General features: G+C 45.0%; 1 protein-coding gene across 1 annotated transcript; it reads right to left on the reverse strand.

The window, feature by feature from the left end:
* Positions 1-3,475: 3,475 nt before the first annotated feature.
* On the reverse strand, positions 3,476-10,199 carry LOC112885512 (disease resistance protein RPP13-like). The gene is made up of 2 exons (XM_025951116.1): positions 9,391-10,199; positions 3,476-5,501 (listed from the first exon to the last, which is right to left on the reverse strand). The coding sequence occupies exons 1-2, from the start codon at positions 10,197-10,199 to the stop codon at positions 3,476-3,478; spliced, it is 2,835 nt and encodes a 944-aa protein (XP_025806901.1).
* Between the last annotated feature and the right edge of the window lie 3,210 nt (positions 10,200-13,409).

Genomic DNA, 13,409 nt, shown 5'->3' on the forward strand with positions numbered 1-13,409 from the left:
CCTGTTTATGTAACATCCTTCACTTAAAAACTAATATAGATCTCATATAGATATAGAGGAAACATTGTATTTTTGGTAGCATCTTGTTTGTATTACACAGCAAAAAGCACATGAGAGTTTGATGTTGGACGATGCCAACCTCTCATGCAACTCCATGTATTGGTACTTGTCTCCATATGAAATGCATATGTATGCATTAGAACAATCATGAATGCACAATGCCATGCACCATCAATGGAAGCATTCTATATATATTGAGAGTTTAACTAGAGAGCTTAACAAATGTAGTCGCAACCAAAGCATGATTATGTAAGCATAACTCTGGAGCACAAATATACAATTGACGTTGCAGTACCCCCATTCTATTCATAAAGAATACAATATATGATTATAAACACAGCTTTTGCCACAACCCTACGTTACTTGCCTTTTACCAAAGGATTGAACCTTGATAATAACCACGCCTAAGAACGATTAGGAGCTGCACTTCCTGGTAAGATAAATATTTTGGAACACACTCATAGTAACACATTTATCATATATAAAAAGTAATTACACGTCCTTACGCTCCAATGTTCATGTTTGTTTGCCTCACTTTTTTAATTGGAAAAGAAACTCCTAATATCTGAAAAAGACATTGCAAAACAGCCCACACACTAATATTTTTACTGCAGAACAGTCTGACTTCTGCATATTCACCAGGAAAAAACAGCAAACAAGGACTGAATACATCAGAAGCATCTACATAAAATTTTCTATGACTTCTGTATATTCACCAGAAAATCTAATTCGGTTTGCATGGCTTGCAGATTATATAAATGATCACAGCCTTCCTCTAAATCCTCGATGACAATATCAACACATAATTGATCCTAGGATGGAGAGGTACGGTGGTTCGAAAAGTATTGTCACTAGCAACCTCTGTTTCTGTTTAATTGGCTATTTTTTTCCCGAGCACAAAGCCCAAGACTGTTTTGAGTGGATCGACAAAAATGCCCTCGAGTTAAAAATTGTGGTAATCAAGCAAAATGGAAGAATTTCTGGAAGATATTGGCGAGGACATGACCGAAATTCAACCTTGCCCCAATTTAAGGAACAGATTTTGACGAGAACTAAATAGTTACATTGCTTAATTATTCTGTTTGTATCAATGCTACAAAGATGCTGGTTAATGAAAGTATGGGGCAATTGTATTCTTACCCATATTTTGATCATGAATCAATTTACCCTCGTTTTTCCAACCTTTGTGATTTTACCTCTGTTTTTTGAAAACGAAGAGAGAGTTTACCCCTACTCCATGAACAACGCTTAACGGTGTGAAATGAGCTAGTAAAAGTTGAGTATACCCTTACAAATTTGCCCATACTTTTATAAATACTTTGTGATTTTACCCCATTTTGGCATTGAACATATGAACAACATCTTATCATATCTGAGTTTTGTCAACTAAAATCAAGATTAAAACTGAGGAATAATAAAAATTATGATTAACATATATATAGCATCGTGATATAATTTGCATGCATAAAAGTCCAGAACACATGCATGACTAGATAAGATCTATCATAGGTGCATAGCTGTTGGCCGGCCTCCAAGAAGGGCAGAATCCCTCACGACAGTCGCCAAACATGGGGAGCCGCAGGCCGGATGCTTGGCTGCAAAGGTTAAAACATCCTTGGAATTCCCGCGACGTCTATTTGTTCATTGCGCGCGCTGCTGCGAGCCCATGCGTCGCAAAAGGGGCAGAACCGTCACTGCAAGTGGATCCACGCGACTGTTCTTCCTCCTCCTCCTGCTTGCGGCGGTGATGGCCGCCGGGTTAGGGGAGTCGGGGTTGCCGTGGGGCCTTAGAAGAGGGGGAGGGGGTGGAAGGGAAGACCGGCGGCGGTAGCAAGTTGCAGGCGGTGGCCGGCGGCGTTGGCGGCCGTCGGCGGTGGGGACGCCGCCGGCCAGGGGCAGCGGCTTGACATCCGGTGGGTCAAGAATCGGGTGGTGGAGCTCGGGTTGGAGGTGATTAGCAGCGGCGGCGGTGGAGGGCGACGGCGGAGGTGCCGGAGACGGGGGAGGCGGGGGAAGGCGTGGGCGCGCCTGCGATTGGACGGATTACAATCGTATATGCTAGGAATAGATGCCCTTTGAATTCTTGCTACTCCCTGACCAGTTCTTTGGCCTCCTCGTAAGACCAGGACAGCTGATGAGCCGCAGTAACTTAATTTACAATTTCTCGCGACCAGACTGACGACAGAGTGCTTATGGTGAACTGGTAGTACTAGTAGTATAATATTGGCCGTGGTGGATTTCGGGGCGATTTGTTTAGAGCGTGAGGCCGGGTTAGTTGGGACACGATGCCAGGGTTTGTTCGTAGCGTCGTCGTGGCGCGCTTGGCCTATCCGGTGAAGAACCTTCGCCCGCGGACGCGGGGGCGCGGGCAGGCATCATGTCGTGCCCGCGGTCAGGGGCGGGCTGCGTCGTGTTCGCCGTTCGTTCCCAGGCCAGGCCCCGCGCGGCTGCCCTAGCCGCGTCGTGCGCCCACGCCGGTCCCTACCGCCTGCCACCCTCCCACAGTCCGCCGCCGCCACTGCTTGCAGTATCGTGAGGGAGATGAGGAGGGTCGGGAGATGGGTCTGGAGGGTTAACGTTGAACGGGGCTGGGGTATGGGTACGAATGGACAAGAGGTATTGTTGTCTTTCCATACCGTTAAGAAGGGTTTTTCTTTTTTTTAATTTGTTTATTTCAGATCCCATTAACAGAGTTAAAAAGAGAGGCAAACGTAGCCTTCATTTTTAAAAAGTAGGAGTAAAATCATAAAGTCACTGAAAATGAGGGTAAAATCACAATTAACCTTCAGAGTTCGGGTAAGAACACCAATTCCCATTAGGCCCTGTTTGGATCCCTTCATTTTGAGAAATTGGAATATATAGAGTAAGCTATTTGTCTTGGAACATAGCATTTCACAACTTTCCAAAGTATATATATAAGCTTATCTTAAATTTATGGGGGGGATGGAAATTGATTCCACAGTTTCTCATGTTATGTTTCTAATATACAACTTATAGCACACTCTTCGATTCGCTTCCTTAAAGTAGAAGTGCAGTGCATAATATACAAATATATCACACATACAACTATATCAGCTTAATTAATTTATATCTAAATTATGATTATTAGAATGAATTCAATTCCGAGGATCCAAACGGAACTAGCTAGCTATATCTTCGAATCTAGCCACACAATTGTGCTGGGTATATACTATGACAGCTAACAGTGAAAACTTAAAATGTGACCACGAAATCCAGAGTAGGGAAATCCACTGTATGCGCGCTTGATGAGAACGTAGCAAATCCAGATCAAGACAAGGAACAGAGTGAACATATGCATGCCATGGTTAAGAAAAGGTTTTTTCCGCCTTCTTTAGTTGCCTTGCACAGTGGCACTACTTCGCGCTCGATTGCCAACCCCCATCGACACCTGCAATCATCTTCCAGTGCTCACCCGATGCCCATTTTGGTCATACTCTATGCACTCCAGATGAACCTGTATGGCTTCACTTATTGGGTGCCTGAAGATGGCATCTCTGCATGCAGACTCTATGCTAGACCCGTGACCACATTTGACATGCATAACCACGGAGATCTCTTCAAGGCATGCAAGGTGCTGGATCCCAGCAACTGGACTGCCCTCTCGCGGCTCCACGGCACCCTGTCCACAACCATCGAGTGCTATCCTCAGAGCCTGTAGCCTCGGCATTGCGGCTGGCTCAAAGGTCACACGTGATAGCTCACACCAGAAATGAAATTTCTTCAGGCTGGGGAATGTGTTGGACTGGACAGTGGTGTTTCTCTCTGGGATTGTTTTAGCCTCTAGGAACAGGTACATGAGGCAGGGCAACTGTGCAAGAACCAGGAAGTCATCGTGCCGTAGCTCCTGCACTGTCAGTTTCTTCAAATTTTCCAATCTGTCGGCATGCACCATCCAATTTGGAACCTTGGGCAGTGACAACTTGGGCAACCAAAGCCTCTGCAGATTCCGTGGTCGCGTGAAGCAATTGTCCCAGAACTGTGTTGGGGTGGCACTGGAGTCACAGCCAACAATGTCTAGGTCGCGGAGGTTGATGCTCCCAAGCTTGTCAAGAGAGGCTGCCAGGATGTCGTACTTCAGTAGTCTCGTGTCAGGATTATCTTGCACACCAAATGGCCTGGAGTAAGATACACTGAGCTCCCTTAGATTGGCCAACTCGCCGAGGTCTCTGATGCAGTCTGCAGAATTTGTCCTGACATCAAAATGAAACAGAGTGCGTAGGTTGCACAGTTTGCTAAGCCCATTTCTTAGAACTACACCATGTCCAAACATTGAGAGACTGAGGTGCCTCAACGATGACAGGGAAGTAAAATCCGATGATTGGTGACTGGGATACAACTTTCCCCGTGATATGTCAAGGGTCATCAAATGCTCAAGTTTCCCAAATTTTTCTGGCAGCTCCAAACGAAAGCCTCTGACCTTCAGGTACCTCAGAAGAAATAGATGATTTATAGCAGATAAAGCAAAGCATATAGATTCTGGCGCTGCATATGAGCCGTGGTCAATGTCCAAAACTCTCAAGTGCTCAAACTTCGAAAGTAGAGGCATACAATCAGCTGCAGGGAAGGAATTATATGACCGAACTTGTGAAAGACTCATCTTGTCCACTACCAGGGCTATGTTACTGTTATTGGACTGATGACTTATCCGACGAACTTGTGATGCTCCGTTTTTCATTTTAAATTGCCTATCAATTATGGTGGTGAAGTTTTCTTCACTACACTTCAATATGATTAGATCAAGCATTAAATCATGAACTCGACATGACCACTCCTCATCGGAATCATCGAAGAAAGGTTGGATCATACTTCTATTGACAAGTTCATTAAAACAGTTCTCAGCAACTTCCTCGGGGTCTAAACCATGCTTTTCCCGAATAAATCCTTCAGCTATCCATTTTCTCACCAAATCAAACTTTCCAATTGCATGATCTTCTGGGTATACACCAAGGTATAGTAAGCATGTTTTGAGTTCGTGTGATAGATCATTGTAGCTGAGATTTAGCACATGTCTCATCCATTCGAGTGTAGGGTTTGTGTCCAGCTCATACCCCAGTGATTTACGTATCTTCTCCCATGTCTCAACATGCATGCTCCGGTTAGCCAAAAGGCTTGCAATACTAGTAATTGCCAATGGTACCCCTTTACATTTCCTTAACATGTCGTCTGAAATTTCTCTAAATTGTTCAGGACAACCATCCTCGGTACCAAATACCCTATTGAAGAAAAGCCTCCTTGAGTATAGCTCATCAAGGCATTGCATCTGGTATACGTGGCGACCATAAGGAAAGCAAGAAGCTGTAGCAACATCTTGAATACGTGTAGTGGTAATAACTCCGCTACCATTATTATTTTCTACAAAAGCACACTTAATAGTGTCCCATGCTGGGATGCTCCATAAATCATCAATAATAATAAGATATCTGCAAAATAATTTAAGATTTCTTTAGCACAACATAGATTCCTCACTGATACCCTTTAAACTTGTTGCTGATATGCGAGCAATATTGATCAATAGGACCAAAGCAGATGGTCAGGTTATATTAACGTTGTGGTGCCTCACCTAGTGGATGGAGGCTTGTCTATACAATACACTTACGACAGCATCCTCATCTAGTGATCACAAGGTTAGGAACAGAGAGGGTATTAGACAATTGGGCTACATGTCAAAGGAGACCGCTAGGCAACGTGAGAAGACCCAAGGCCGATCGGCCTAGGAGCTCCAAGCTAATCTGCTTGGAGGGTTTTCGTCTCCGATCTCCCCCATCTTTGATCTGGTGAATCTCCAGAGCCTTCCTATCCCTGTTATGCACCAAGATGAGTAAGATCATGGGGTAAAGTCTGTTTGTCCCTAAGTTCAAAGGGGTATCTTGGTATATAATTGCTATGCTTTTGTTTAAGATCATGTTATCATATAGCTATTTTGTTGAGTGTTTCATTGTGCCTAGCCAGCATTCTTTATCAGGTTGCAGTGATCTTTGATTTGTTGTTTATACTTTGTACATCTTCATAGTATGCATGTTGCATGGTGGTTGATTACCCTTATGTAGTGACAGTATGGGGGAAGAAAAGGTCAAGCTCATGCGCAATATTTTGGTAGTGTTAAGATCAGTACCTTTCGTGTGGTGAAAGCTTATGCAAGTGATCTGAGAAATTCTACTCTTATCTATTTACCGCTGTTAGACTTTGACCTATTAACTTTAGTATTTTACTTTGATTTCATACACAATACTTGCTTTGTTCAAGTTAGTACAATTAATACATAGCCGAACCACAAACCACTTGTTCCATATGTGGATTGATAAACCTTGGAGAAAAACTTTGAGGGAAAAGCTACAGTTGATTCGTGCACTTGCAATCCACAAATTGGTGTCCTTAAGTGGAATCAACATGGTTGTGTGCGAAGAACAAGGAAAAGACTCCATAGAAAGACGGCATCATGGTAACCAGAAGAGAGGGAGTGGTGACAAGGTTCTCATATAGCTTGGTGGGAACCTAAGTGGAAAACCCAAGATCTTGATCAACAGAGACTATTCATCTATCCTAATAAAGAATGCAATTTTGGCTATGTATCAGGACAATGTGATGCCCAGGTGCATACCTAGAATTGCATTCTTTGTTGGGATAGAGTAGTAGGTGGCCAGGAGTGTTGAAGATATGACACCTAGGTACCTTCATGAGGGGTTGAGCTAACTACCTAGATAAGGGGGTGCCCTAGGATGACAACACAAGATGGACAACACTTGGGTCATGACCAATGACTTGTGATACAAGGCAGAAAGAAGATAGAGTCTTGAACTTCTCGGATATCTTATTATAATCAACAAGGAAACATATATCCTAAACCAACTAGAAAACGATCATGTAATCTTTCCCTCGGATATATATGCTGATAGGGGCCCCTAGATTGGCAAGAGAAGACAATTCAACACATCCAACATAAACACAAAGAGCACAGAGCGCAACCGATAAAACTCACCAAACACAGGACGTAGGGGTATTACACCTACTCTGGGGGTGAGCATGTCTAGGTCCTTATATCGGGTGTTTCCATTGAGCTTTAGGACAACGCATAGCTCCAAATTTATTGTTGCCAGTAAACAACACTGACTGAGAGCATATCTTTGATGGAGCTCCCATGTAGACTATTGCTAGCATTTTCCTATCAATATCATGGGATCCATTGTGCCGATTTTGCATCCTCTCTACCCCATCTTTATATTTCCACTTTTATTACTCACAACTTGGGTGCCTCTAGATGGCGTTTGGATGCAGGGTTGAAAGGGATAGGAATATAATATTGGGCTATGATTACGTGGGTTATGGATTGGGAAATAAATAATTTACCCCATTCCCATGTTTGGTTATCAGGAACTGGGTTTGGGAAATGATTGAAAAAAGACTAAAGTACCCTTTTCTTATGTGCATGAGTTCATTTGGTATGAGGTCAATTTCGTAACATTAGACATTATAGCCGAAGCCACCCACCATAACCCACCCCTTACTTGGGACATGAATGGTGGGATATAATACCATCATATCTCTATCCTAGAGCTCCTTATTTCCCAAACCTAGAATCCAAACTTGGGAAGAGATTTATTGAAACAATCATATCCCATATCCAACCCCTCATTTTCCTATATCCAAACGCACCTTAGAGTAGTTCTTGTTAGGATTGTCTTTAGGTTCCAAAACTCCTTTTGGATGGGTGAAACCATACTAGCACTACTACTAAAATAATTTGTAGAAATGCTAGATTTATTTTAGGAGCGGATGAAGAGTTTATGCGCCCTTATTACCTTCTAGGTGCACTGTAGCAGCTGACCCGCTCCTAATATTTGATTTCTAGCTTTGGTTCATGCTGTGGTCCACACCTTAGAAATCGCTACTATTTTCGGGGGTGGACCCAAACATGGACCGACCCTACAAATGGACCGACATCTACGAGTGGGCCTTCCCTTATTAACTGCCCTTAGAAATGGATTTCTAGTGGCTGTTCATAAGCAGCCCAGCACTAGAAACAGTCTCATGGATATAAATTTGTAAATTTTCATATAATCTCGGATGAAGACACACTTTTATGTTAAAATTGTATATCTTGACAATATCTAAAACTTTATAGTTGACAGCTATTTCATTTGAGATTGTTTAATTGTTCAAAAGTTCGTTATAAGTTCTTAGATTTTTTAAATTCAAAATTTTTAAATTTTTAAAATAACATATCAAAGTTTTAGTATTGAAATTGTTTCATTTGGGACTGTTTAGGATTCCACGTATTCAAAATAAATTTCTACAAAGTTAATACATAATAATCGCATATGTCGTGTTGCCACAACTACTTCTGTGGTACGGTGGAGAGGAAGGTTCACGTGAGGCTACACCTCGGATGTTCAAACCCACCTTAACACACATGTATATTACACACGAAAATCTAATGACTTGTGACCATGTGGTGCAGCGTTGGCGGCTGCTTGTATACAATTTTTCTATTTATTATGATATTTTTTGAATTTTTTGAAATTAATTTTTGGGAGAATGTCATGTTGTGGCCCGCCCCTAGAAATCGATTTCTAGGAGAGGGTCATGTCGCAATCCGCTCCTAAAAAATTATTTCCAAGGGCGGTTGTGGAGCTGTCCCTACAAACGTCCTATTTTTAGCTACGAAAAATAGGAGCAGACCGTGAAACCGCCCCTACAAGTACGGTTTTGACTACCCCTACAAACTTTTTATGTAGTAGTGTAGTTGAACAATAGTTGTATATCTAGGTAGCATGTTCTAGTTTGTATTTGTGTGAATGAGTTGACTCAATATGTTAAAGTTTTTCGTTTGCCTTATTTACTTTCGCCCCCTTTTAATTAGGCCATACGAGCATCCATTCCTTTCACAAATTAACAAGAGTTCCTGGTGGAGCTTCAACTAGTTCACTAACACAAAGATTATAAAACAACACAAACAACAAACTCTCACTATTGACAGCACCCCGGTTGGTCCAAACCATTGCTCTGCATGAACGTCCATTCTACTCTAACATATATATTAGCTAGAACCTGAGGTATTACACGGGTGCGGAATTTTACATCAAACAAGGAAAACTGATAGTGTTTATACATTTTTTCCTGCTCATATTAACTAAAGTGGCATTGTTATGTCTGCATAGAATTAGGTTTTCAGCCTACGAGGTGATGACTAATTATCACTCAACTGAACAAAAATATTAAAATAACTACTTTATTAAAATTTACCAGCTATACAAAGAAAAAACACAGCTACATGCAATGTATAGTAGTACAGAAAAAACTAATGCACAATACCTTTTATACATAAGGTGTTCTCTGATTTTGTCAATCAATATTTGTAAATTATCATCTGGATCACCCATGAAGCCTCCAATTGCTGAAAGTATGTCCTTCAAAATCTTTGGTAGATTAGGCTTTTGTGACACAGAAACAAATGCTGTGCAGTCAAATTTGTCCTTGATTTTACAGAAAACCGAGTTGGCAAGTGTTGTCTTCCCAAGACCCCCGAAGCCCACAATGGACAATATTTTGAGCTGTTGTGATGATCCTCTACCTTCGTCTCCAATTAACCAGTGAATGATAGTGTCCCTTGGGCCATCCACTCCCACAAGCTGTCCATCATGTGCATATAATGAAGGTAGCCGGGGATCAATTTCCACCACTCTAGAATTAGATGGCCCCTCATCCAGTTTATACCTTTTGCGCCGTTCATTCTCCTGCACAACACGGTCCTTAAGTTGTTGAATTTGTTTCGAGACTCGATGGCACACCCATAGTTTCTTAAACATTTTAGTTGCTTCGTGGACCAAGCCAGCCTTCTCATCATTATTACCGAGATGATGCATGAAGATGTCAATGCAATCTTCAATGTCATAAGATAGCTCACGCACCTTGTTCCTCCACACATGTGTTTGAATATCAAGCTCCTCCATGTTTGCGAGATTGTGCAACAGAGCATTCATGTAGCTCAGCTCATGTTTGAGAAATTCTATCTCGTTACGGATCCCTCTGAACAAATTGAATTCATAGCTGAGCAGCTTGAAAAGCTTGGAGAGCAATGAATTCATTGCTCCTGTTGCAGTGCTCACCATCACCCCCTCCATCCCCACCACGGGTTTCTAGCTCTCCTCCGAGTCTCGCAAAATTGTTAGTGTAGTGTTGTGTGGAAGTGACAAGATGTGGTTCTACTTATGATGGTGTTCCAGCTATCCGCTTCCGAAGTTTCCTGGCAAGAATGCACGAATGCTTTGCGCATGGTACAGACTTTCTTTGCATTGGCCGGTCAAATGAAGGACGATCTAGCATGAAAAAACAAATAGTTATACTACTATGTGTAGTAAGTAAAAAGGCAATGATTGTTGGACACGAAAGTAACAAAGTGAATTGATACTGAAGCAATTAAGAAATCACAGCACATAACAAATGTGTGCAGAAATTTTAGTGGTCTTCACCTTTTGCCTCCACTGGGAGTGAGTATGGGAGAAAGCACAGACAGCTACATACATGCAGTTATAATATAGAGTAATGCAGCACACAGAATTGGAGCTTTACCTGCCTTAGGACGTATTTCAGTTCAGCTTGCAGTTGCTAGATATCACAATCCAAAACTCAAATAAACACCCAGATTGTAATACCAATATACCGTATACAATAGACTAGTCTTGTCAGCTTTTAATAATGTACTTGTTGCTTTTCACAATCTGCAGCTGAAACAAACATTGCCTTTATATTATTGTGAATTTGTGATACAGTACATCCACTACTACAGCACTCAGAGGCATGCACCAGCTACCCGGCGGCCGGTAACACACTGCTTCCTTTTCCCCAAGGCGGAGAAGAAGCTGCTATGATGGGGATGAAAGAAAACGGTCAAGTTGAAGATTTATGAACTGTTGGGCTCAGGGAGCATTGGGATCGACTAGGCCGAGATGTTGAGTTGTCAGTAGGCACAACTGCATTCATGGATGCCTGATCCTCTTCTCTTGCTTTAGTTTGCCTTGAACGCTAGCCCTAGCAATGCTTGGCAGCGCTAAATGTAGTTTCCAGCCTCCATTTCATTCTGTTTATCAAGTCTAAGCCATGCCCTAGCGCATGGTGGCCATGGAGGGAGTAGTCGGCCATGGTTCTGGCACAGCAAGCTATTAGTCATGTGGCCGATTGGCCATGGAGCATGGACTAGGCGTTTTCCTATGCTAGGTGCACATGTAAGCTTATGATTTACTCTAGCTGTACCAATGAATCATATATCTCTCATGTTTGGCGTATCGCTTAAGTAGAAATTGGACAAAACGCATGGTGTTTACTCTATCAGATTGACACTACGCCAGAACACAACAAAGAAGACACCCCATTCAGTGACACATAATTAAGCCGCGTCACCTATTTATATTGGTGACACTTCACAACCAAAAGGGTCACCTATATGTCTGCTACCCTCTGCATGGAACAAAATGCGTCACTGATGTCACATCGGTGACGCAGCCCAAAGAAATGTGTCGCTAATGTTCACGCCACTCATATGTGATGCGCCTTATTGACCCACATCACCGATGCTTACAAACAAAGGTGATGCGGACATATTAGAACGCATCACCTATGGTGGACCCTGTTATCGGTGACGCGCCCAGTAAAGCAGCGTCATTGATATCTAACAACATAGGTGACGCGGATCGTTTAAACCGAGTCATCTATATTGAGCCGTGTCATAGGTGAAGTTCTCGGTCCATCATCGTCACCTATGTAGCCCTCGTATCAGTGACGTGGTGTACATGGTGCGTCTCTGGTTGAATTTTTTTTACTGTGAATTCACTATGTATAAAAGGTCAACAGTGATGAATGATAATAAGGGAGGGGCATTGTGACGCCCTGAAAATTCATCAAATTAAATCGCGTGCTAAGAGTGTTCCGTTTAAAAACCGTTCGTCGTCAAAACCCTAGTCCTGACCCCTTCCGACGACCGCGCGCGACCGCTTTCCACAATCAACGCCGACGCAACCCCTTTTTTTTCTCCATGCCGCGCGCTCCCCCGCGCGTGGCCGACCGGCCGCGGTCACCGCCGCGATCGGCGCCGGCACCTCTCCCTCCCTCTCCTTTTTCTTTTCTCTCTTTCCCCCTATTTCTTTTTCCCTTTTCCCCTCTCCTTCTTTTCTTTCTTCCTTTCTTCTTTTCCCCTCCTCCCTCCTGCCTGGCTCCTGCACGCGCGCCCGGCCGCACCCCGCCACGCCAGCTGCCGGCCGCCTCCCTCCCCTCGCGCGCGCGCACGCCCCTGTGCCCGGCCGCCCGTGCCCCGTGCGCGCCCGCGCGTGCACCACGTGCCGTGCTGCCCGCCGCGCCGCCCGTTGCTTGCACGCGCACGGCCGAGCCGCGACGTCGCGCCGCCCGCTGCTGCCGCACCCCGCCCTCGCCGCTCGCGCCGTCGCCCTGTGCCGCACAGCGCCTGAGCCGCGTCCACCAGCGCACATACCCGCGTGCGCGCCCCGCTTTCACCGCCGCTCGCCCCTGTGCGCGCCCGCACGCGGCACTGTTGGCCGCACCCCCCGCCGTCCGGCCACACCGAGCTACCGCGCCGCCCGCCGCCCGACCGAGACGTCCCGTCCCCCGGGCATCCACCCCGCCACCTGTGCGCCACGCCGCGACAACCACAACCGGCCGGAGCACCATTTATGGTGCCCCACGAGGCCCACCGGGCGCCGCCACCGCCGCACCCCGGCCTCCACCGCCCCAAGCGCCTATAAAAGGGGTCGAGGAGCACCCCCCGGCACCCCCACAACCTACAACGCCGCCTAGCCCTCGCCTCCCCAAACTCCGGCGCCGCCCCACCGTGCCCCTGCAACCGCCGCCGCCTGCGCCCGCCGCCCCGCTTCCTCACGCTGCCCCGGCCCGAGGTGAGGCCGGGAATCAGTTTCCCCTCGCCTTCCCCCTCTTTCCCCCCCCCCCCTCCGCGGCCGACGCCAGGCCCGGGCCGGCCAGAATTGGCCGCCGCCGGCGCCCTCACCTCCCTCCTCTGTTCTGTGCGAGGGGGGGGGGAGAAAGGAGAGGGAAATTTTGCCCAAAGACCCCCCCTCTCTCTCTATTTCCTATAAAACCTTTTTCCTTATTCGCCCCCTCTTTGCTAAAAAGACCCTACCCTTTCTAGCATTTCAAATTAAACCCTCCAATACCTAAACATAGATACATTCGACACCCTTTAGCGTGCCCTGGGTATTTCTAGAATTCACGAATAGGTCCTTGCTTCCTCCGGATAAATACGAATAAGCTCCTGGACCCCTGTTTAGCCCCTGAAATCCCCTTTGCCTCGTCATTTTATGCGCCAA

This window comes from Panicum hallii, chromosome 3, assembly GCF_002211085.1.
Source record: "Panicum hallii strain FIL2 chromosome 3, PHallii_v3.1, whole genome shotgun sequence".
NCBI lineage: Eukaryota > Viridiplantae > Streptophyta > Magnoliopsida > Poales > Poaceae > Panicum > Panicum hallii.